Here is a 25,165-nt window from a genome sequence, read left to right as displayed (position 1 = left end):
AGGCCGGGGGGGGCCCACGAGGCCGGGGGGGGCCCACGAGGCCGGGGGGGGGGGCCCACGAGGCCGGGGTCGGCCGCTACCGCTCATCCCACCCCCACGCCGCCGAGCGCCGCGGCCCCGCCCCCGCGGGCGCTGCCCGTGACCTCTCACCCCGGGCGCGCGGCGGCAGCGGCGGTCACATGACGAGGGCCAACATGGCCGCCGCCGCTGCTGGGAGCTGAGGCGGCGCCGCCGCCGGGCAGCCGCGGGGAATCCGCCCGCATCGGCGGCCTCGGGGCCGGGCGGGGGCCGGGGCGGCGGCGCGGGGGCCGGGGGCGGCTATGCCGAGGGTCCGGAGCCGCGGGCGCAGCGGGGCGGCCGGCGTGGGCGGTGGCCGAAGGGAGGAAGTAGGTTTGTTGACACGGGCCGGGCCCGGGGCGGGGCGGGGGCGGGGCGGGGGCCCGCGCCCGGGGGGCGGCGGCGGGGGGCGCCCGGCCCGCCCGGCCCCCCTCACCGCGCCCCTCTCTCCCCCCCGCGCCCCGCCGCCTCCGCCGCGCCGCCCGCCCGGATTGCCCCGCAGACCTTCCTGAGAGTGCGAGCCAACCGGCAGACCCGGCTGAATGGTGAGTCGGGGGGCGCCCCACCCGAGCACGCGGGGGGCGCCTGTTCCAGAGCGGGAAACTGAGGCCCGGGGCCCCGCCCCCGCGCCTGGGGTGCTGGCGCCGGGAGCGGGCCCCTGCCCGAGCCTCCCCGCCCGGGCGTGGGGGGACCCCCGAGTGCCGTGGCCGGGACCCCCGGCCTGAGCCAGGGGCCCCTCTGCCTGTCTCCGAGCCCCAGCCGGGCCCTCGCCCTTGGGACCCCGGGACAGAGCCAGGTCTTGGGCCCCCCAAGCAAGCCCCGTCCCCTCGGAGCCCGAGGCAGCCGGCTTCGCCGGGACCTCGGGGGGCACGCGCCTGCCCGGACGTGCCCGCCGCACAGTGACCACACGGGTGCAGGCCACACCCCTGGCTGCTGCCCGCCTTGCCCTCCCAGAGCCTGGTCCGGCTGCCCCGTGCAAAAAGTAAACAGACAACCTGCCCACAGGGTGGCTTCTAGGGCCTACTTGAAAGACATGCCTGGCACGGGCTATGGGGGGAGCCGGGGATTCTAAGGGGCACCCATCGGGCAGCAGACATCGATGAAGAGCCTACTTAGAGGTGGTGGCTAGGTGGCGAGCGCACCGGCCCTGGAGTCAGGAGGACCTGAGTTCAGATTCCGCCTCAGACACAATAAAGACCTAGCCGGATGACCCTGGGCAAGTCACTGAACCCCATTGCCTTGCAAAAACCAAAGGAAAAACAAAAAAGAAAAAGCTAAGAGCCAGCCATCTTCCTAACCACTAGAGATGCAAAGGAAGCTGAGAACCAGCCTTAATCTCATGGAGCTCACAATCCAGTTGGGAAACGTGTGTGTGTGTAAATATATATTTATAGATATGTAGATTTACATATCTATATCCACATGTGTAGCTATAAAAGTATATATGTGCCCACACATGCGCACGCGCTCACACACACACACACACAGGAATCCCCCAGAGAGATTAGCAGAAGGTGAGATTTAAGCTGAGATTTGGGGGAAGCCAGGAGCAGAGATGAGGAGGGACAGCCAGGGGAAGGCAAGCCAACGACCCTGGATCACTGAATGAGTGGAAGGGGGCACCGGTGGTGTTATTGTTCGTCTTTCATTCTTGGAGAGGACCATAACATCAGAGGTGACACCAGGACACACAAGTGAATTGGATTTAAGTAAGACTGGAAAGGGAGAAAGGGGCCAGGTGGTGAAGGACTTTGAAAGCAAACAAGAGACTTTCTATTGATCCCAAAAGTAATCGGGAGCCACTGAAGTTTTCAGAGGGGGTGGAAGGTGATGCGGTCAGACCTGCCCTTTAGGAGGTTCGCTTTGGCCCTGGAGTTGAGGATGAATTGGAGTAGGGAGACCAGCAGCTATTACAGCAATCAAAACATGAAGTGATGAGCACCTGTACCACAGTGGGGGCAGCAGTGGAGAAGAGAAGGGTGTGTATTGGAGAGATGGTGCAGAGGTGAAATCCACAGGGCTTGGAAATGAGGAGTGAGGCGTCAAGATCAGTTCTGAGGGTGTCCTGGGATGCCTGGAAGATTAGTGACACTCTCCATCTCCCAGCAGAAAGGGGAGAGTTTGAGTTTACTCTGGGATATATTCAAATTGAAATGTCTACAGAACATCTGATCCAAAATAGACAACAAGCAGCTAGAGATGTGAAGACAAAACTTGAGAGAGAGAGGTTAGGGCTGGATAAAGAAACACAAGTGAACTGATAGGTAAAAGTGGATGCTGATGAGAACTTGAAGGGAAATGGCTTCACAAGAGAAGACCAGCTATCCCAGGCTAGAGACATGGGGACACCCAAGCTAAGGGACTTGACCCCCTAGGTAGGAGAGAGACATGTCAGAAAAACTTGGAGAGAGCAGAGGAGAAAATGAGATCATTGGGCTGTGTTAGGGGCTGCAGGGGTTAGTTGGGAAGCATGAGAAAAGACTATTGGAGGGGCAACTAGGAGGTTCAATGATGGGAGTACCAACCCTGGAGTCAGGAGGACCTGAATTCAAATTTGACCCAAACACTTGATACTTACTGGCTGTGTGACCTTGGACAAGTCACTTAACTACAGTGCTTTGCCCCAAAAAAAAGACTGTTGGAGGTGGCGAAGGGGGAAACAGTTCAGGTATTTTAGACAGTCTGGACAAGGCCACAGAGCAGAAAACAGAATGTTGAGGAGGAATAGCAGATAGATCAGATTGACTGGAATATGGTACAAGGAAGGGGGGGATAGTAAATTCATCTGGAAAGATAGAAGAGAACTAACATGTGAAAAGTTTAAATGGGGGTGGCTAGGTGGCGCAGTGGATAAAGCACTGGCCCTGGAGTCAGGAGTACCTGGGTTCAAATCCAGTCTCAGACACTTAATAATTACCTAGCTGTGTGGCCTTGGGTAAGCCACTTAACCCCATTTGCCTTGCAAAAACTAAAAAAAAAGAAAGAAAAGTTTAAATGTCAGGCAGTGGGAGCCACCAGAGCATCTTAAATAAAAGAGTGAGCTGGTCAGTCATTGTCCCCAGGCAAGCCACGGCTATAGGGTATCCACAGAGCTCATCTGTCTACACAAGCCTTCAACTAGGCAGAGGACCAGGGAAAGAGTTAGAGGTTAAATCTAAGATTCTCAACTTACAGATTGGGGAACTGAGGCTCACAGAGGCATTTGCCCCAAATCCCATAGGGAATAAAGAGCAAAGACCTTATCCTCCAGTTCTAAAGCTGGTGCTTCTTTTTCATTGCCTTTATTCCTCCTTTCCTGAAACTTGGCCCCCACATGTGAGCATCACCCGCCCAAGTCTACCTCCTTGTGGGCAGAGGAGTCAGGAATCCTTCCCCTCTTGGGTCTAGGCTGCCCCCCATCACAGGGCAAGCCATTTTGAAAGCTAAGACTCTGCTGCCCCTTCTGCTGCTAGGCCAGCTGGTGTGGCCCACCCCAGTGCAGAAGAAAAGAATTTCTTCACCCCCAGCTTTTCACTAGATCCCTTCCCTGCTAGTGAAAACCATCTCCTGACAGGACCCCAAGCTTGTCCAGGGAAGCCCTAGAGTGAGAGATAGAACAAGGGGCCACATACCAGTGGCTCCCTGGGGCTGTGGTCATATGGGCCAGTGCCTCCCTCGTCACCTTAGTTTTCTGTTTATAAAATTCCAGCTTGATAGGAGATGATCACTAAATACTTTATTTCTCCAGAGCTGCTACCCTGGAGCCCAGTCCCTTGTACTCAGCTATACCCCAGGACCCACATCTTCTCTGTCTCAAGTTTTTTCCAAAGCCAAGTGACTGCTGGCAGCTTCCTGCCTCTACTGTGATGGCTTTGGAATGAGGCTCCTGGTACAAGGCTGACAGCCCTGAGAGGAATGGCACTTTTCTGCTTTGCCTCAGACCCTTGAGAAGTTGACCCCTGGTTCAAGAAGGGCTCCTCAGCACAGCTCTCTGGGAACTCGGCCTCTGTCCTCTCACCTCTCCTCCCAACTCCCAGTATCGCTGTGTGTGCAGCAGGCCCCTCTGGCCTTTAATGGCCCAGTCTAGTCCTCTGGAGGCCGAGGATCTGGGCTCCATGGCTTCCTGGCCCTAAAGGACAGAGCCCAGAATTTGGAGCCAAGTGGCCTTTGTGATTTTGGCAAGTCAGTGCAACTCTGTAAAATGAGATTAAACCAGAGTCTCTGCCCCTGGTGACGCTGAGTTCCCTGGACTCCCTGGGCCCGGCAGCCTTGTCTTCCATCAGCCGGTAGCTCTGTCAAGGGAGGAAGAGGGGCCAGAATCTCCTCTAGCCAAGGCTGGGACCTTACAGGGAAGGGGGTGTTTTACATTATATGATCTTTTCTGCCCCAGACTCCCATCAGGCCCAGCCCCTGAGGTGCTGGTGGAGATTGCTGTGTAAAGAGTACTGGGTTCAAATTCTGCCTCATTTACTACTTTTATGAACTTGGGCAAGTCACTTCAGCCCCCCAAATCTCAGGGGACCAGACTGTGGCAGCCTTGGTGACCAGAAGCATGAGAGGGTGCCAGAGCATGGATGGCCTTGGCTAGGCCTAGTTTTTGGAGTTTCCCACAGCTGGGTCAGCCTCGGAAGTAGACTGAGCTAGAAAGAAAAATTTGAGGTGCATGTGCTATCCCTTTGGGGGATCCCTAGGGAAGGCCCCCAGGCTCATCAGAGCTGCTGCTTCGGGTCTAACCTCAGCAGTAGCCTCTCCGCCTGGACCAGAGGGTCCAGGTGGGAAGGGGTTAAGTGTGTTCCTCCCTTCCCACTAGCTGAGCCATCAGTAATAAGGCAGGCAGGCTGGGATGGTGGCTCTCCAAGGGTCCTCTGACAGCCTAATCATCATTATTAATGCTAATAAACATTAGTGAACTCCTCACCTCTCAGCAGAAGGTTGAAATAATCACTGAAGAGCCTGGGTCCCCAGGAAGCTGTCAGTGGAGAGACAGGAAAGAAAGCAGGCTGGGGTGGGCTTGGGGGGAGAATGCCCCACCCCGCCCTCCAAGTGCTGCCCCAGCGTTTCCTGAATTTTTGAGCTCAAGGGTTTGGCAAGCTGGAGGAAGAGAGGGATCAGTGAGCTAATTAGAAATGATGGCTCTTTCAGCATTAATTAGCTCTGCCATGGGCTCCCTGGCCCACAGCCCTGCCTCCAAGGCCGCTCCCTCCCCTCCGCCCTGATTGGAAGTGATGGTGCTCTGGGGAGCAGAGCTCCCGAGGTGCACTTGGGCCCCCGCTGGAAGCCTTCTTGAGAAGTGACCCTGTGTGACTTGGAGCAGTCTCACAGACCCTTTGGCCTCAGTCTGTCCCTCTGTAAAATGGGGCTGCTTTGCACAGAGACCTCACAGGCCAGTGGGGGGAGGCAGAGATCCAGGGCTGAGGCCTTCCGTCACCATTGGCAAGTCCCTTCAAAGTCTTATGGAGCCTCAGCTTCTTCATCTATAAAGCGGGAGTGATAAAACTTGTGGGCAAAGCTTTTTAGAAACCATTCTCCTTCCCCCCATAATCTTTGGGAGAAAGTATCAAACTATGAATTCTCAGGTCAGAGAGGAACAAACTCCAAAAAAATTTCAAGTCGGCCAGGGAAGCCATCTGTCCCCCTCCCCAGCACCTTTCACTCTCTACATGGAGCTTCTGGGCCTCCTCCCCTCATCCACTCCCAGCTCCTGGGTGGCCATCACCACACGACTGCTCAGGGTCCTTGGCCTTGAGTCTCCCTGCAGAGAGTGGGGGGAGGGGCACGGCAGAGGCTTCAGCCCCAGGGCTACATGGGGACATCAGGGACAGTGTCATTGGGGCCTTGTGGTTGGTTTTTCTGTGTAGCTCGAATTGGGAAGATGAAGCGTCGGAAGCAGGATGAAGGGCAGGTATGTCCCCTGTGCAGCCGCCCCCTGGCAGGATCGGAGCCCGAGATGAGTAGGCATGTGGAGCGATGCCTGTCCCAGGTAGAGGTGCCGCCGCCTCCCCTGCCCCCTTCCCCCCACTCCCTCCCTCTGCCCAGACCCAGAGGGGCGGGGCCACTGCCCGCCAACCCACTTGGGGGGAGGGAGCAGGGAGAGCCCACTAACCACACCCAGTGCCCTGGCCCAGCCAGGGGGCTTCGGAGACCCCACCTGCCACCTGCTGTTCTGCCCCTTCAGAGAGAAGGCTCCTGTGTGGCCGAGGACGACTCGGTGGACATCGAGACTGAGAACAGCACCCGCTTCGAAGAATATGAGTGGTGTGGACAGAAGAGGATCCGCGCCACCACCCTCCTGGAGGGCGGCTTCCGAGGTAAGGGCCTCCAGAGGGGCCGCAGGCACGCTCAGAGCATATTAACGGGGCCTGGGCCAGCGGTGGGGAGGGGAGTGCCGACAGGAAGCGGGTTGATCAGCCCTGGTGATGCATCGAAGGTGACAGCTCAGGCGGCTTAGCGCCCGCATCAAATATTAAAGGGACGGTTATGCATTTATCACTCCATCCCTTTTAAGGTTGATAAATGAGAATCCAGCAACCCGCCGCACACCTCCAGCGCTTCGGGCCCTCAGGGCTCCCAGACAAACACATTTTATGTTTCCCTTCTTCTCCTTGTTCTCAGTGTCAGAGAAATCAGTTACAGAGGAAAGAGTGAATTATGGCAAAATTTGACCTCCTCTGAGCTTTATTGGCGAATGTAATTTTAGCTCCTAGCCCAGCCCCTCGCCCTCGACCTGACCTAGGAGAGAGCTGAGCCTTGCGGCTTCCTCTCCAAGCTCCCTGGTCATCTCGGGGCTGGATTGCAGCAGCCCCCAGGTCTGGACGTGGACATTTCTGAACCTCCAAGGGGAGCCATTGGGGGAGATCTTAGGCCTTGTCTACCTTTTGTGATCTCCTGATTGGAGGGGGGCCCCATATCTCCCATATCTGTTTTCAATTTAAACAGCGGTGCATCCTCTCAGCCTTCTTCCAGGTCTGTCTTCTGCTGCCATCCTAGGGTCCAAGAGGGAGACTCATTCCCCTCCTGGCTTCTGATTGTACAGATGGGCACCTTGCCTTTGCCCATCTACTTCCCACCTGTGATAGGTACTCTGTAGCTTGGGCAAGACTTGGCAGACCCCAGGGTGTGTCATGTCAGTGAAAGTCCAATCCCAGGAAGAACAGGCTGTGTTAAGAGAAGCAAGCCATTCCCAAGAAGGGTGGGCACCCATGAATCCTCATTCCCATGGAGGAAGGGTCTGGCACAACACTGAACTGGGATTTCTAGAAGCTAGAGGAGGATTCGGTGTGCATCTGGCCAGCTCTGCTCAGTAAAGGAGGCCATCTGCTGCCCAGCCACCTGGGCCCACAGGAAAGGGATAGACAACGGCTGGGCCAGTCAGGTCCGGTCTAGCCTCTTATCCCAGCCTCTCCTTGTGGGAGGTTATACCCCTACTGCAGATGGCAGGCTAAGGCACTAAGCCCAGAAGCTGATAGGATGGGATCCTAGGGTCCTTAAGGGGCCATCAGGGCTTTGTTTTGATGATAAAGAAACTTGAGGTACATGATGCTAAGTGACTGATCTGAGCTAGGAATTGTCTGAAGAAGGATTTGAACCCCAGACTTCTGTCACCAAGACCAGTGCACTCTCTTTAGTTATACCACTGCAGAAAGGATGTTCCTAGGGTAAGAATGCCAGGCCCCAGCCCTCTACTTGAATTGCTGGGTGACCTCCCATCACTGAGTCACCAATTCCTCATCCGTAAGAGGGGCTTTGCCTGGGTAGTCTTGGGATCTTTTCCCCAGAGTCCAGCCCCCTCTGTGTTCTGCCAGGCAGCTTGGCCCAGGACAAGGTAGGGGAGTAACCTACGGGTGGGGCAACCCCCCATCCACAAGGGGCAAGAGGCCAGGGATTCTAGCAACATCCTTTCCCTTGAAGCAGTGCCAAACACCTCCCATCTACCTGGTCTGCTATGAGGTTGTTTGAAAACTCCAAACTAGCTGCGCCTTTCTGGCCCCAGATGCTTATTCCACAAGGGTCTCCTTTAAAGAATTCCCAAGAGGTTCCAGAGGGGCTGGTCTTTGAAAGACCCTGAGAGTATGCAGCCTGCCTGTGGGACTTGAAAGGCAGGGGCTCCTTTATCTCCAAAGGAGCTTCCCCCATAGAAGCTACTGTCATCTCTTAACCAGCTTAGTGCAGTCAGAAGGCAAGGCCACTTGAAACACTATTTTACACAGGGATCAATGGGACAACACAAAGCCCAGCCTGGCAAAGTGGGCGAGGGAACGCGCCCAAAGGGAGTGGCCTCTGTCAGAGGCTCCACCAGAGCCTGAGCAGGCCAGGCCCGTGGAGGGCCATCAGCTCCGAGGGCTCCCAGACCGGGTCTGGGGGGCCAAGGGCCCCACTCGTGTCAGGGCATTGATCACCCCTCCGTGAGCCCAGCCTCGAGCCTTGGGTTGGGAGCCCGGGCGGGCAGCCGCGTGCGTAATGTGATTGAAAGGCAGTTAAAATGGCGGTGACCTTTTCAGGAGGAATTAGATTGCCTGCCAAGACCGGTTAGAGGGAGTGATAACGCCAGCTTGAGGAAGCTGTCCAGCAGGCTTCAGAGAGAGCCAGCCACAGACAGGGACAGAGGGAGGACAGCCCTGCAGAAGTGGGGATCCGTTCCTGCCCAGTGCTCAGCCTCTTCTCCCTCCCCCCTAAGCTTCCTCCCTCTGGAAGTTTCTCTTTCTGAGATGATTAGTTGTCTTGAAAATCATGAGCCTGCTGCCATGGGAGCAGCACAGGCTTGGGGCAGAGGGACCCATCCAGGGCCTGATAGTGGCCTCATCTAAGGAGCCACAGAGACTCCAAGGGAAGAGGGAAAGGTCCCCTTGGGGATCTCCCCCCATGAGGAGGGTACCTCTGGACCTAGGGGGGAATCATGGGGTGCCAGAATCAAGGTCAGCAGGTGTCCCCTCCTGCCACATCCTTGCTCCCTTGGGGCGGGGGAGGAAGTTTTGCAAGCACCTTCCCTGGAAAACTTAAGGACAAGCTTTGAGTAGCGAAGCCTGAGGCTCTGCCACAGACTCAGCAAGTTCTTTCTCCTCTCTGTGCCTTGGTTCCTCCTCTCTAAAATGAGGGGCCCCCGTTTCTGAGGCTGACTCAGAGTAGTTGTCTCCTGGGAGGTGGGGTCAGTGACCCCATGGGATAGCAACCCGCCTCTCCCCCCCAAGCTCCCTGGCAGTTAAGGTCACACCAAAGAGAGGAGATGGGCCTTGACATCCGGTGTGTGAGCAGTGAGATGAAGAGCTCTCCCAAGACATAGGCCGGGAAACGGAAGGGCCCACCAAGGATCTGGAGTCCTCTGAGCCGATGAACCAGTTGAAGCCTCTTCTCAACCCTGACACCAAGCTGGGAAAAAGAGGAAGAAAAGCCTGCCTAGCCAGCTGCCTAGCCAGCTTTTCCCCTGGAGCCCCCCACCAAAGACAGCCCCCAAGTGGGCCTGACTTCTCAGGGAGGAAGAGGGACCAGAGACCAGGCAGGGGCCAAGTGTGCCGGGCTCCCACCCAAAGGCCACATTCACCTTTATTTGAGGACGACACACTGTCAAGGCTGCTCAGGACTAGTGGAGTGAAAGGCTGGGGGGAGACAGATGGTCTATCAAGCCTGAGGCCTGAGCCTGGGGGAGGGTCCTGATGGTATGGCACCTGCCTTCTCCAGCCCAGCTCCTCAGCCCCCACCCAGCATGGCAACCAGGGCAGTCACCCTTCTGTCTGGCACAGGAGCCAGCATCTGCCTTTGTTTTGTATGCAAAGGAGTGACTGAAGATTGGGAGAGAAGGGTAGGGGGCCTGGGTGGTGTGTGGGCACCCGCCGCTCCAGCAACACAGTCATCGAGTCAGGGACAGTGAAGGGAGTGGGGGCCAGGGCTCGGACGTCGCCCGCCTGTGTCTCCTCTGACGTGCGCCAGCAAGTGAGGCAGTGAAACGCATTATCGAGTGGGGCCCGGAAAGCGGCTAACTGCGTTTGACACACGCCAACTCCCTGCCTCCACACTGGATAATTGCATTGTCAACTGCTCAACCAAGTGGCAGGTGACAGACACTGCTGGCCGATTGATTGTCCCGGCATCGCCCAGGCCGGCTCCCGGGACTGTCAGGCCCCAATCGATGGCGTTTACACAAGCCACCACGGCGGCATCGGTAACTAATTTCAGCTGGAAACTCATCTGCAGCCGACACCCCGGCTTCCCTCATCCCCTCCTGCCCATCTCGGCCCCCAGCTGCCCCCCGCTCCTGGGGCAGGGAGGGGCTGCTCCTTCTGGCCCTCCCCCTGCCTGTGTTCAGGATAGCAGGTGAGGAAATCAATGGGGGCTTTTTTGTGGTCTCAGATTCCAGGACATTACTGTGCCAAGCTCAGACACATCTCTGGTTTCTCAATCAATATGCTGATCAATTGATTAAATTAACACTGACTTTCTTCTTACTGGCCCAGGAAAAAATTAGTTTGGAGGAGAAGGGATTATTTTATGAAATTTAGACCTTGTTATCATTTCAGTGGCCATCCTTCTCTCTCTCCTAGCTCAATCCTCATTTCAAAGGCTTACCATGGGCTTCTCACTGGTGGGGAGCTGGGCTGGGACCCCCAGAGCACCCTTCAGATTTTCAAGCTCAGCAAGGAGATCTCTCAACCCCCCACCTCACCACCCAGGCATAGAGACCAGTCATCCCAGGGAAGATGAATTTAGAGTAAAAGAAACTTGGCCCCCACCTCCTTGAACTATTGGGGTTTCTGAGGACCAGAGATGAGCAGGTGTCCTCCTGCAGTGCCCCATTTGCTGGGTGTAGTGAGCCTGCAGAGCCTGGGGAAGGAGCTTGCCTCAGCCCATCTCTCCTCAGCTGGGGCAGAGCTTCCTTGAAGCCCCTCAGCTTGCGGCAAGGCAAAGATTGCTTCCTAGGCCATCTTGCCTCTAAATGTTACTCTGGGATATTTCAACAGCTGAGGGTAAAAAGGAGATTCGTGGCCTTTCCAGGCCAGGGGCCTTCTGGGGATCCGCATAAAAAGACTTTACGACCATTTCTTTTTATTGGGATGCTGTGAGAAGTCAGCGAGTGACATTTCATTAAGAAAATAAAGTTTAACAGGCCAGGGAGCAGGGTACAGATAGACTTGGCAGGATTCTGTAAAAATGTTTGGGGGAATAGAGGGGTCCCAACCCCACAGGGAAGGGGGGAGGTGCCATCTGTCACCTAAAATACCAGCCCATGGACAGTCCCAGGGAAGACCCAGCTAAGAGAGAATGTGGGTTTAGACCTGAGAGATCCTAGTCTGTACTATTACAGAAGAGGAGACTTGAGACCACAGGGGGGTTAAAGGACATGCCCAGGGTCAGTCAAGTAATTGGGAGCAGAGCTGGGGCTTGGGGGTGCAGAGGTTTTGGACCTGAGCAGTTCTAGTGATCTCTCTAAAGCATCCCAACTCCTAGTTTGGGCAAGGGAAGCTGGGCAGAGACAGGGTCACAGAGCCCCAAGGATGCCACTGTGGCTTCTCCGAGCCAGCCAGGTGAGATCCGAGCTGCAGAGAGCATGCGCACTCCCTCTCAGGCTAGCCCTTGTACCATCAGGAGAATCGTGGGTGGACCCTAGGCCTGCTGCTTCTGCAGCTTTGTTTACCAGCTTCAGGAAAAGAGAGGCCACAGGGCACTTGAAAGGCGAGGCAGAGTTTGTTAATGATTTGGGGCTCTTAAACACCTTTGGGGTATTTATTTTAAATCGTTTCCAAGAAGCTGAGACCCCTCTAACCCCTCCTGAGCGGGCAGCGGCAGGCGAACAGCCGCCAGGAGGATATGAAGTTGACCCCATCACTCGTCATTCACTGAAGGTGGCCCTCGGCTTCCACAGCCCCTGGCAGAAGCAGGAATAACTTGATTTGGTGAGCAGCGGGCCAGCAGCCCCCAGAAAGCTGTGTGTATTCAGTGCTGGGGGCTGCTGAGGCTGCAGCGATCCTGATAGGTATATCCTGATTGATGAGGGAGTTTGTTTCCCAAACTGTCAGAGGGTTTATGGAGGTGCCACTCACTGGTGAGGCCAGAACACACCTGGCCAGCCAGGGGCCCTTGGAAACAGCTGCCAGCTGCCCATTACCTTTTTTTCTGGAGTAGGAGTTGGGGTGGGGGGAACACACCTGTTTTCTTCCCTCCCAGAAGGACTTTGACAGGTAATCCAATCTCCAAAGCAGCCCTGGAGACCTGCATTATCCAACCATTCATTCAACAAAACTTTGTTGGACGTCTGCCCATTGTGTTTCTCATTTCTCCGAGACTGAGTGGTCAGTGAGAGGTGCCCTCTGGCCTCCCCAGGACAGAGGCCATATGGAAGTTCAGTGCTGCTGCCACTAAATGACACAGAGTAGTCTAAAGCCTGTTGTGAAGGCAGAAGATCCTGGGCCATGGGGGGCCTTCGTATTGTGGCCATCATGGACCAGTAGCCTTTGGGAGCCTTGGGGCCTAGTGCCCAGGTGCTGGGCAAGGGAGGCAGGAGCAGTTGTGAGCATGCATCCCGCTGGGGCCGTTCTCCCTATCCATGTTCTTGTCCAGGAATCTGGTCTGAACGAGGCAGGGATGAATAATTAATAACAGGCAGTTCAGACACCAAATATTTGAGCAGCTGCTTGGTGATTTTGCTGGCAAGGACCTTAAGGCAGAACCCCAAAGCTGGGCCCTCAAGGGTCACAGTGAGCTCAGTGGGGCAACCCTATTTGGGCATAGTCTTCTCTGGTCTACCCTCAGGCACAGTGACCCATGGGGCTCTCACTTGGGAATGGAGTAAGAGGGAAGGCTTGGAGCAACCATTGGGCCTTCTCTTTTGGCCCTCATCTGCAGTATGGGAGCAGGTGGGGATGTAGGATTTTGAACTGATAGGGAAACATTGCAGTGAGGGGGTTTTACCCCTTCCAGGCCTGGGCGGGGGGGGGGGGTGGAGCTGGAACATAGGTCCCCAGAATGCTTTCTGAGTTTTACCTCTGAGGGCTCTATTTGGAAGCAAAGCCAGGGCTAGAGCTGGTAGGAAGGGAGAGTATCGGCCCCTTTCAGGTCAGGCTGCAGGGTGGGAGAAATTGTGTTGGAATAGTGCAGCCCAGGAAGTCCCTAAGGAAGGTGAGGCCCTAGAGCAGTAAGATGAGATGAGCCAAGGCTCACTGGCACAGGGAAAGAGACCTTGAATACCAATCCAGAGGAGGTGGGATCTGCCAGGGTTCACTTGAGACTCAGACCCAGCAGCGATTCCCACATGCTGAAGAAGAGGAGCAGGCATAGATCTGGTGCCTTACCTTTCTCACACCCTGGCCTCTGTCTCCCCCACAGGTTCTGGCTTCATCATGTGCAGTGGCAAAGAGAATCCAGACAGTGATGCCGACCTGGATGTGGATGGCGATGACACCCTGGAGTATGGGAAGCCTCAGTATCCTTTAGGACACATTTGCAAGGGACAGAGTATGGAGGCTGTCCCCACCCTCCTTGGCTGAGACACCAACGAGGTACCCCATTCTTAGTCCCTGGTGTTGACCTCACTTGAAAACACCTAATCCAACCTGTATCCAAAAGGAATTCTTATTCAGAGGACTGGCAGGTGGAGGGGCGGTCTCCCTCTCCCTTGAGTGAAGGCCCCTGGTCTTATTAAGCAAAGCCATTTCAGTCCACCTCACAATCACCCCCATCCCCCATGGCTTCCCAAAGCTGAGCCTGTCCAGTCCTTCATCTCCATCATTTGACTCCTCTTCACTCCTAACTCCTGATGGGGTCCTGGGACTGAACCTCAGAACTGCAGGTTGAGGTCTGACTAAATCCCAGCTAGCCAGGCTCTGATGTGGAGGCTATTAAGAGACTAGGCCTCAGGCTGAGAGCCAGTGAGACATCTCCTGGGCAGAATTGACCTTAACCTGGGTTCAAGATACACTGAGGCTGATGTCATCCCATGTACCGGCGAGGAGCCAGGTGAAGCCAAAGAAAGAGAGGCCCTCCGGGGAGCTGTACTAAAGTAAGTTCCCAGGCAAGGAGGGAGGATGGGGAAGAGGGGGCTGGTCATGGCAACTGCTGCCCCCTCGTGGAGGCCCCCAGTCCCCTTCAGCCTCTCTCCCTCTTCCACTTGCCTGAAGGCCTCACTGCTTGACCCTTCCCTTGCAGCGGAGGCACACCCAGCACTCGGATAACCCCGGAGTTCTCTAAGTGGGCCAGTGATGGTGAGTCCTGAACTTGGAGGAGGGGCGGGCACAGCAGCTGAGCCCTGGCTCTGGTCCTGCCAGCAGGGGAGGGACACTAGAGCATTGGCTGCCTTGGGCTCCTCAGAGCCTCCATCACCTGCTACCCTCGGGTGGACCCCTCACCCTGAGAACTGAGGCTGAGGCCGCAGAAGAGAAGCCTCAGCTCTAGTCCCTGGGTAGGAGCTGTCCAGCCAGCACCTGGCTCGAGGGCCCCCATTGTCTGTTTTCCCTCCTCTCTCTCAGGGCATCCCAGCGGGGGGGGGGGGGCACTCAGCTTGGGAGGGAGCTCATCCTGGGAACATCCAGGACCAGGGAACAGGTATAAGTTGCTTCTCCTTCCGCAGAGATGCCCTCCACGAGTAATGGCGAGAGCAGTAAGCAGGAGGTCGCCATGCAGAAGACATGCAAGAACAGTGACATTGAAAAGTGAGTGTCTCAGGGCCCGGGGAGGGAGGGAGGCCCTTCCTTGCAGCAAAGACACCTCCTTGGGCTGAGCCTGTGGGTCGCAGCCAGTGGGGACGGAGGAAGGGAGGGGAACCAGACCAAGCAAGGGGCAGGCAAGCTGTCGGTGACTGCCCAGCCTCTGAATTGATAAGCGGGCCCGGCCCTGAGAGCCTCGGAGCGCCTGCCCGAGAGCCCCGCCGCTGAGCTGTGATATATGGCAGCCCAGCCCAGCCACAGCAGCTGATTCATCTCCAGTTTCTGTTTCTTAATCGGGAGCTAAATTGGTTTCATTTTTCTTGTCCCGGGTGTTGCTCGCGGCAAGTTGAGGCAGAACCGTTGGGCTTCAGCGTTCGTAGCTAGAATCTTTTGGCCTTGGAGTTGTGGGCAGTAGGTCACATGGGGGAGTGTCTCATTCGTGCCCCCCAGTCTTCCCATGAGCAGTAGTTGTGGGGCCTGAGGTGAGGTTCCTGGCCTGTTTTCAGAGAGCTGCCCCAGTCCGGCACAGGTGAGGGATGAGAACAAGCAAGGATTAGGGAGGGGGGCTCTGGCCCCTGGAGCAGTGCCCCAGTCCCACGGGCCTCCCCAGAAAGTCGGTGTCCCCTCCGAGGGTCCCATCGACAAGCTCTGTGTGACTCCCGAGGGCAGCACAGGGGAGGCTGCAGGTGGCTCGGGTGCCCCCTCCTCACCCTGGAGGTGCTGCCCAAGTTCAGTCCCCACGTGGGAGCCGGGGTCATGTGGGGGGAAAAGGCAGCATCTTAATTCCGAGGGCCAATGTTCAATTTTGCTTCCTGCCACCAAAGTAGATTGCAGGCCAGCGTGCGAGCCTGGCTTCCTGGCCCACTGGGTCACCTCCCATTTGTTTTCCTCAATTTTCTGTTGTCATAAATTCATTCCAGCCCGTTGTGGTTGATCAGTTTATCTCGGTCGGGGCAGAGAGCGCTGCTAGCATGATATATGACATGAAACGTTTTAGCCGGCCTCTCCATGAATCACTCCAGCTGCTCCGTGTCAGCGGCAAGGCAAACAGGCCCGCGCGGCCGGCCGGGCCGCCGATGAGCTCAGGATGGGAAGAGACATGACGTATGAATGTTTATTTAATAATTCTCTAATATTTCCAGCCGAGTGTGGTTGTGCCTTCCGAATGGGGGCTGGGGAGGGGTCGGGGGAGGGGAGCGAACTCTAATCTGGAGGAGCCGGTCATAAATCAGGAAGACAACATCATTAATCAAGGAAGGAGGTGGGCCCAGGGACCACTGGCCATCCTGTACGGCTGGGCCCGGACCATCAGGGCCGGGAGAGGACCAGGCCGGTGGCATGGGGGCCGGGTGGGTGGCGTCTGGGTGTCTGTGGGGCGGGGGAGATGTTTTACAAAACAAGTCTTGATTTCCACACTCCTCGCCTGGCAAAGCCTCCTGCATAATAGGCAGCAGGGCCCCAGTGGGCAAGGCGAGCGTGTGAAACCTGGGATTTGAGGCGGCCCCCACCACTGCCGCCAAGCATTCAATCCGCTTGTAATTATCTCCTTTGGAGAACACTTCATGCCGGGCATGCTTCAGCGGGCGAAACGCTCGTTGGGTTAAGAAGGTTTGAGAGCAGGAGATGCTGCCGCCGCTTTGGCTTCTTCCTCACTTCTGAAATGGCAGTTTCACCAAGCGTCGATCCCTCCACATCCCCGGGGATTGGGGGTGCCGAGCACAGCTGGTGCTTCGGCACAGAGGGCGCCCCAGGGGCCCGGCGTGGGCACAGCTCCCGGGCCTCCTTTGGGACCCTGCTCACACGGTTCCCGTAGAAACCAGCTCCTGGCTCCAACGGGCCTGTGGGCTCCTTCTGGGAGAGGAAGCCAGCTGGTGTCTGGGGGACAGGATCCATCTCCTGGGCCCCACTTTTCTCTTGGCCTCTTTGGCTGCTAGCCAGTCTGAAAGCAGAACTCCAAAATCAGCCTCCTCGTCTCCTGACCCTTACCTGCCCTCAGTTCAGGCTCCATTTGGCCAGTCTCTCCAGCAGGACAGGGATGGCTTAGTGGGGCCAGAGAGAGAGAAAATCGAGTGGTGGACAAGGGAGTGGCAGTGCGTGCCAGCCCAATGCCATTTGCCCTGTTGGGCAGTTGTCCTGGCTCACTGGGCAGAGTGGGGACCCAGGACCAGATGAAAGCTTGGAGGCCCATGGACTGGGGGATGGGGTAAAGGTCATCAGGTGCTCCTTCTCCCAGGCTGAGACCTGGCAAGTCCAACTCTATAGACTCCTGTCCATCGTGGGAGAAACAAGCCAGGCCACACTGAGATGTAGTCTCACTGATCGAGTCGGGAAGCTATCTGGGAGGGATAAATGATGACCCCAGAAGGCCCTGGCCAGGCCGTTTGGAGGGAACAAATAACTGATGGAGTTGTGCCCACAATGTCACTGCTCCTGGGGAGGGCCCCCAGGCTGTCCGCCTGGCAGAGAACTGTCTCGTGCTCCCCCTTTGTCAACTCTTCGGCCCCATTCCCCTTCTCCTAGAACTGGGGCTTCCTCCTGGGCCATAGCACTTCATGGGAGTGGGTCTACAGCCTCGGTGGACTCCTGACCAGCCTTGCCTTGGCCCCAGATGTGGGGCTGGGGGGGTGGGAAGGAGAGGGGATGTGCAGCGCTGCTGGGAGGACCTGCCACCTCCCGAGGACAGGCCAAAGGATTTATGGCACTGCTTCCCTCTCCCTGGGCAAAATCTGGGGATAAATAGCATCATTAACATTTTAAATTACAAATCCCATGTCAGGCCCAGTTATTTACATGGGAGCGCTGAGCAGTTTAATTATCCAATAATTGGCACCCAGCAACAGAGGGACGACCCCAGTCGGGGTTACAGAGAGAGACGACTTCCTGGGCTAGAGTTGGGAGTCCAAGCTGTCCGCCAAGGGGCTGCCCTTCCACAGGCACATCCAGTGCAGGGGGGTCGCGGTCAGCCAGGCCTGTTGGGAAGCCTGGTTTCCCGCTGGGTGAGACCGGTGGCCTGAGCTGAGCCATCCGTTTCTGCCTTTGGCAAGAGGGCTCTTGTTTCTAGGCTGGGGAACTGATAAGATTTAAAGACTGTCGTCTGAGGGTGGGGGCCCAAGTGACTAACCCTGGGACACAGACTGAGGTCATGTGTCAGTCAATGTAAGGAGAGGGATGAAGGGGTGACATTTCTGTACCCCCATCAACAAGGGTCTTTGGGGATTAGACTGGATTTCTGACTGAGCCTGGCAGGAGTTTGAGGGTCAGGGGGGCTGCTGTTCCCATCCCTGGAGGCTGATGGCAAGCCTCCTTCAGAGAGGCTAGATTTGGAAAAGATATGGGTCTGGCCTGTGGGCAAGCCAAGAGGGGCACGGACCCCCCGAGACCTGAGAGCTCGACTTCCCCCTGCCTCTCCTGAGGAAGTGATAACTAAATCAATAGTGCAGGTATTTTATTGCCCACAGAAAATGGCAGGTACTTCCTGGCCAACAAGGCCCCAAACTCTAGCCTTCTGTCCATCCATCCATCATTTGGCCAGCCTACCTAGTCCACCCCCCCAACCCAAGAGGTGGCTTAGCTGCCAACAGCCTCCACCATGCCAGAAGATGGGAGAATGCCACCCATATTCCAAAACCTCCCCCATCACCCCTGGGTTTGGCCTGCCCTTGGGCCGGAGGCCAGGGCTGCAGAGGAACTCTGGTTTGGGGGGGGGGGGTCGGAGAGAAGGAGCTTCTGGCTGCCATTCCTGACTGCCTTTGCCTCACCCTGTCCCTGTTACAGGATCACAGAGGACTCAGCTGTGACCACATTTGAGGCCCTGAAGGCCCGTGTGCGGGAACTGGAGCGGCAGCTGTCCCGTGGGGACCGATACAAATGTCTCATCTGCATGGTGAGAGGCCGGCCTGCCCGGGATCTAAGGGTTAGGGGGCAAGAGGGGCAGAGCTGTGCCTAGGCAGGGAGCTAGTGGGGAGAGCCAAGCCTGGGCATGACAGCCCTCTTCTCTCACCCTCCAGGACTCTTACACGATGCCTCTGACATCGATCCAGTGTTGGCACGTGCACTGTGAGGAGTGTTGGCTCCGGACCCTGGTAAGAAATAAAGTGGGGGATGGAAGCCCAGCTCTGTGGGCCCTGAGGCAGGGGCATTGAGCTGCCATCCCCCCTTGATCGCTGACCGTGGAATGCAGAGCTAGAAGTGGAGAGAGAGATAGAGACAGAGAATGTGCCTGCAGTCATAGGCAGAATCAGTGGCCCCCAAGTCTATGGCATTGCCACCAACTTTGCCTCTCAGAGCCTCAGTTTCCCCATCTGTTAAAGATCCCTGGGGTCCCAAAGAAGAAAGAATGTTTCTATAGTGTTCACAACTCTGCTTGCAATGGGGAGGCCTTTAAGCCTCCCCTGCTCCTGGCTCTGCACTTTGGGGGCCCCCTCCCACATGGCAACCTCTCTCCTAACTTAGCAGCCCCATGCACTTCACGTGGCCTGGATTCCAGGTCTTACCCAGCCTGCTCTTCTTTCTCTGGATTCTCTCCAGGGGTATCCCAGCACTGACTCAAGCACCCCAGATTTCACTCAGCTGCCTGGCTGGACCTCTGAGCCTCTTTGTCCATCCTTCAGTGTGCTCCCGCTTTCCCTCAGCTTCACTTTCTTCTTAAAGTCCTTCTCCTCTCTAAGTGTAGTGCTTAGGCCTGGGTCTTATTTCCTGCCCCTGCCCCCCCCCCGCCACATTCCTATGCCCCCTTCTCCTGATTCTCTTCCTCCACTGGCTCTTTCCTGCCTGTCCACAAAGGTTCCCAGGTTGGTTCCCTTGCCCTCTTAGAAAAAAGCCTTCACTCCATTCTTGCTGTCCCTGTCGGACAGCTCTACCATCCACAGCCCACTCCCTGAAAAAGTCGCCCATGCTCTCAGCCTCCATGCCCACCCCTGCCGTGACTTTTCAGGCTGTTGGACCCTTGGTGAGACCCTAGCTGCAGAACCATCAGGGACCACTTAACCTGCCAGATCCAGCCTTATCAGGTCCCCTCCTTTCCAAGGTGTCCATTATGCTCCATGTCCAACTGTCCCTCTTCATCCTTGGTCCATCTCTGCCCCCCTCCATCCACCCCCTATAAAGTGGCTCGCCAGGCTCTGACCCAAGCCCTCTTCTCTCCATTTTCTACCCTCTCATTGTTGAGGATCTTATTGGCTCTCGTGGGCTTCATTCTCTGTACAGATAAATCTTTCTATAGATATGGATACTCCCCCCCCCATGCCTCCAAGGTGTCTCACAGAATCTCTGACCTGGACGGTAGCATCGGGCAGGAATCATTCCCAAGGAGACGCTCTCCTCCCCAACTCAGCCTGTGATTTCTTCCTCAGACTTCCCTGGTTCTGTGGTGGGCACTGCCTCCCAGCCTCGGGGTGGTCCCCATCTTCACTCCAGCCTCCTTCAGCCCTGAACAAGCTCTCTGCCCCCCTCCCATCTCGTTCCTCTCTGGTCTTTCCTTCTGCGAAGTAGCCCCCAGCACCTCGCTACTATCTTTATAGATGCTCCTCCAGTTGGCACTTAATGCTTTCAGACATTGGCTCCTGCAGACCCCTCAGCATCATCTCCTTCACCACATGGGCAGCACTTGCTAGTCCCAGTAGTGGACGTCTCATCTCCCACCCCTGTGCCTTTGCCCCAGCTTCGCCCTAGGCCTGGGAGGCCCTTCCTTCTCCCCTCTGCCACCCAGAATCCAGAGCCACCTAAAAACCTACCTGCCATCCCCAGGAGTTGTCTACATTTTGTTTCTGATGATTTACCTGCAATAGAACATAAGCTCCTTGAGGACAGGACCCATTGAGTTTTTGTCTTTTGTCTTCCCTGTGCCTAACTCCACACTTGGATGGCAATAGGCATGTCTTAGGGTCAAGGGATCTGAGGTGTGTAGAGATCGGTGTGTCCATACCCAGCCCCATTGACCTCGCATAGTCCCCTGAACTGGTGGTGCCCTACCCTGAATCCCCGCATCTTCTCCACTTACTGGTGGTGGAATGACCTCCCCTCCCCTGCCTGGACTCATGGACAAATCTGAGTTTTGAACTCAGATCTAGGACTCTCCTTTGAGCCCTTTGAGATGTTATTTGGCCGATGCTCTGGCCCATCCAGTGAGAGCCGGTGTCTCAGCCATCTCTCCCATCTACACTCATTTGTAGATGGGGTGAGCAGGCTGCCCAGGCCATTGTCCACTAATCTTCCCCTGGCAGCCCCTGCTTCTCCTCTTGTTCATGAGGATGGTCTCCAAGCTTGGGGCAGTTCCCTGTGCTCAGGATCTGTGGAGGCCAGTGGCAGACCCTGGGCTCCTGCCTCCAACCAAGGCCCAGTCAGCCTCCCCCAGGGTCCCCTAGTGAGCCTTGCCCATCATGAATCTTTTCTGCTACCCAGTCGAGACTTTGGGTACCCATCCCCTCCCCAAGACCCTTTTCAAAAGGCAGTGCTGGGGCAGCTAGGTGGTACAATGGATAGAGCACTGGCCCTGGAGTCAGGAGTACCCGAGTTCAAATCCGGTCTCAGACATTTAATAATTACCTAGCTGTGTGGCCTTGGGCAAGTCACTTAACCCCATTGCCTTGCAAAAACAAAAAAAAAAGGCAATGCCACTGCCCTGCCTCTACCAGACTGGCCTGACTTAGCTGGGCATCTCCCTCCCTCATGCCCCCCTGAGCATTGTGGTCTGAGGGTCAGCACTTCCAGCCCTTTGGCCTCCTCTCATCTTCAGGCCTATCTTGGGCCTTTTCCTCTTGATCTGCTCCGGCTCAGCAGCATCTTCCTCCCACAGAAGCCCCCAGAGAGTGTCCGAGCAGGGCCAAGGAAAGGTCCCCCACAAGGTCCTGGAAGCATGGCCCCTTTGGTTGAGCAACCAGATCTCTCTGGCTTTTCTGGTGATCCCATCTTCACTGCTGCCTCCCTGAGCTTGCAGGCCATTGACACCCCCAAATCTTTGTCAGACAGCCAGTCTGAGCTTCCCAAACCCCCTCAGTCTTTGTCCCCTGAGCTCATCCCCCAGCCCTGCTCCCACCACACCTTCTGAGGTGCTACTCAGGCAGGAGAAGCTGTTAGAGTGCTGTGGCTCATCTGTTGCCCAGCCCTCCCTGCAGGACCGCGTGGCAGTTATTACAGGCCCTGCGGCCCCGGCCCCAGCTCAGCACAGGCGGGTTCTGTGTGACCATTAAATCGTAGCCCCAAGTTGCAATAAAAGCTGGAGAGGAGCCACTGGGTCTTTGTGGCCTGATCAAAGTCAGCCGTGTGATCTCGTTAGGCCGCTGAGCCGGCGTGGGGCCGGACCCATGGGGTTTAACAGCCCAGCTGGGCCCGGCGAGCAGCCTTGTTCTGATTATGCCCTGCTCCTTCCCACAAAAGGGGCCTTGTGTTGGAGCCAGAGCCTCATTTGGGCCGGGCCTTTGCCTCCCCAGAGGACATGGGGAGCCATCCGTCCAAAGGCCATGCATGGAGACACACCCTCGGGCCTGCTTTGGTGGGAACTGTGACCTTCCACCTGCAGAGGGGTACCCAGGTTCTGGGCGTAGACCTTCAAGTCTGTCTCCTCTGCCTCTCCCAAGGGTGGCCTGGCAAAGTGTCTTGGGGCCAAGGCTATGGCAACGCCTTCCCCCCTCCGTTCCTCCCCCAACCCCTGTGTGTCTATGGCTTTGTTCTGGCTTCTCTGCCCTTTACCATCCTGGCCTGGCCATTCCTCAGTCATCCCCACATCTCTCCAAAGCCCTTCAGTCACTGTTCTCTCAACCTTAAGCCTGTGTCATAGTCTAGGCTGCAGACACAGCACCAAGTTGGCTTCTGCTGTCATTGTCCCCCACTTGAGGTGCAAGGCTTCCTAGGGAGGTGGAGGAACCTTCTGGACCAGAGCCCCCTCAGGCACAGGCCTCTGGCCTTCAGGCTCACCTCCACTTTTCCTGGCTTTCTAAAGCCCCTCCACAGTCCCGACCCAGGCTGTCTCTGATCCCTTCCACCTCCAGCCCTGCCCAACTCTTACCGCCTTGGCCTAGCATCCCCTCCCTCTTCTCCATGTCCACACGCTCCGGACCACAAGGCCACGCAGATGACGACATCACCAACCCCTGAGCTTTGTGTGCTCATCACCCACAGGGTGGTGCACTGCAGGCAGGGAGCCCCCTTGGGAGCTGTCTTGACCAGTTAGGTTCCCCTCAACCTCAAGGGTTCCCACAGCCCTCCAGGGAAGTCTTGAGTTTGCTTCCTTCCCAGAAACATGGAGTGAGCATCACTTCAGGAGGGGAAAGGAAGATGGCTCGGTCAGCGTTCCCACAGCTTCTGCTTCCATCTCTGGCAGGCTCCTCGGGACGGTTGGGTTGGCAGGGGAGGGGAGACACCCAGGAAGGCACTGGGCCTCTCCCATTGACTGTCCTTTCGACCCCCCACAGGGAGCCAAGAAGCTGTGCCCCCAGTGTAACACCATCACAGCCCCCGGGGACCTGCGGCGCATCTACTTGTGAACCCCGACACCGGGACCAGGCGCGAGCCCGCCCCCAGCCCTGCTCACCCACCACCCGCAGAGACAGACACACGCGTGTACACAGGTGTGCACACAGGACTCTGGAGCCAGAGTGGAGGGTGTGGAGCAGCCCAGCCCCCCTCCTGCCCCGCCCAGCCCAGCCATCTCAGCTCCCCCCACCCCCGCCTGCCCCGTGTGTCTGCAGTCGGGCAGGGCGGAGCGCTGGGTCTGGGCAGACCCCCAGATGGACCTGCACACAGGCCAGACAAGCACATGTAACATAGACCCTGTATGTTTACAATGTTGTAGAGATGGGATGGACCCTCCCTGGCCCCGCCCCCCACCCCTCCCTGGGTTGTATGTTTTCTTCTTTCTTAAGGAGGCAGGGAGCAGAGGCCCCGGCCTCGGGGAGCCCCAGCCCCTCCCCACACTGGTCCCCTGTGTCTGCCAGCGGTGGTTTCATGTTCAGTGGTGTGTAGTTCTTCATCCGGCCCGGGGGCCGGCGGCTTGAGGCATGGGCTCCGTCCCCATCTGTCCTGGGGCTCACTCGGGCACCGGTCAGTGCCTGGACTGGGGCTGCTTATAAGGAAGGAGTGGGAGTCCCTTCCGGGGCAGTGACCCTCCAGAGGGGAGGGCTCGACCACCCTGGCCCACCAGCCCCTGCCCGCCGGCCGCCGCGGACGCTGTGCTGTGATGCTGTCTGTATATCCTCTGCCAAGGTACTTGTCCTTCCTGTTTGTAAACTACATTTGACATGAATTAAACCAGTGTACGCCCATGTCTGGCCCCGCCTCAGCCTCTCCCTCAGGGAGGCTCCGGGGCCAAGGGCACGGGGCCCATTCAGGCCTCCCGATCGGATTTCTGAGGTCAGGCTCTAGGGGAGGCTGTAGCCAAGGGGCACCTGAAACACCCGTGACGTTCCTGCCTGGGCAGCTGGCGCCCCGACGTGTGACCAGGCCAACGCCTTGCCCGCTCTGGGTGTGTTTGCTCATCTGTGAAATGGAAGGCGTGGGGTCACTAACCACTGTGGGGAGGGCCTCCCCAGGGACTGCTCCACGTTGCCCTTTGCCTCCCCAGACACAAACATTCGCAGTTGTCCAGTCCTACACACAATCCCAAAGGGTCACAGGCGCCACTTCCCCATCTGGGCCAAGTCCAAACCCAATTACCATTGAGCTGCCCTGGCCTGGGCTGAGGGGTCAGTGGAAGCCTGTGAGCAGCAGCCTGATGGATGGGAAGATCCTGACCTTAGCCATGGGGGTCACCTGAGCCAGGGAGAGGAGACTGGGGGGTAAAGAAAGCCTAAAGGCCTGGAGATCCTGGAGGTGGGGCAGATAAAGGGGGTGAAGGGGTATAAGTGCCAGCCTCTGTCTCTATGACTGCTGAGAGACTGTCTTGGCTCTCCGGGTGGTTCATCAGATGAGGTCTTCTGGGAGTTCTGGGCTGGGCACTTCTCCCTGTCTGCTGGGATGAAGGTGCCAATGGAAGGGGTTGGCACTGGTATAAGTGCCAGCCTGTGGGAAGAGCCCAAGAGAGGATCCTTCCCACAGCCACCCCCATCCCTGCCCCTCCAGTCTTCTCTGGCTCTTAACTGGAGAAGTCAGATCTTTGCCAAACTAATGTTGGAGGGTGGCGACAATAGGGCTGAAGGGCAGGCCAACCCATGACAGGCTGGAAGGAGAAGTTGGGAGGGACGCCACTGTGTGGAAGAGACAGGTGAGAAGGCGGCATCAGAACCCTCCCAGGAGGCCACCAATTGGTCTGGGAGCTCCAGTGTGTGTGGCCTCTGGTTCCTGTCAGTGTGCCGGCTGCCTCAGGTGTGCCCCTGAGAGGAGTAAATTGCTCAGCTGGGACCCACAACATCTGGGTCCCCCAGCAATGGCAAAGGCCTTCATGGTGAGGAAGACTCCTCAGACCTGAGATGGGCCCTCTACCTCCTGAGCACCTGAGATGGGTACTAGTATAGCTGGGAGTAGCCCCCCCCCCCAACTATCCCTGCTCTGTCCTCCCCTCAGCTTTTTGA

At 57.0% G+C, this 25,165-nt stretch overlaps 1 protein-coding gene across 3 annotated transcripts; it reads left to right on the top strand.

Annotated features, from left to right (window-relative positions):
- Nucleotides 1–292: 292 nt before the first annotated feature.
- Nucleotides 293–23,969, top strand: RNF220 (ring finger protein 220). 3 transcript variants are annotated; one of them, XM_074221598.1, is made up of 11 exons: nucleotides 293–386; nucleotides 560–602; nucleotides 5,895–6,016; nucleotides 6,212–6,344; nucleotides 13,348–13,444; nucleotides 13,934–14,020; nucleotides 14,167–14,222; nucleotides 14,588–14,669; nucleotides 18,438–18,546; nucleotides 18,671–18,745; nucleotides 23,072–23,969. In XM_074221598.1, exons 1-11 carry the CDS (start codon nucleotides 321–323, stop codon nucleotides 23,141–23,143), a joined length of 942 nt encoding a protein of 313 aa, XP_074077699.1. In that variant the 5' UTR covers nucleotides 293–320; the 3' UTR covers nucleotides 23,144–23,969. The 3 variants fall into 3 exon arrangements, with proteins under 3 accessions (XP_074077699.1, XP_074077700.1, XP_074077701.1); XM_074221599.1 differs by having other exon boundaries at nucleotides 294–386; nucleotides 5,895–5,938; nucleotides 23,072–23,966; XM_074221600.1 differs by having other exon boundaries at nucleotides 330–390; nucleotides 23,072–23,963.
- The last annotated feature ends 1,196 nt before the right edge of the window (nucleotides 23,970–25,165 follow it).

The sequence above is a fragment of the Macrotis lagotis genome, chromosome 2, assembly GCF_037893015.1.
Source record: "Macrotis lagotis isolate mMagLag1 chromosome 2, bilby.v1.9.chrom.fasta, whole genome shotgun sequence".
Taxonomy (NCBI): Eukaryota; Metazoa; Chordata; class Mammalia; order Peramelemorphia; family Peramelidae; genus Macrotis; species Macrotis lagotis.
The sequence above is the reverse complement of the archived record's forward strand: the minus strand, read 5'-3'. Positions and strand labels throughout refer to the sequence as shown.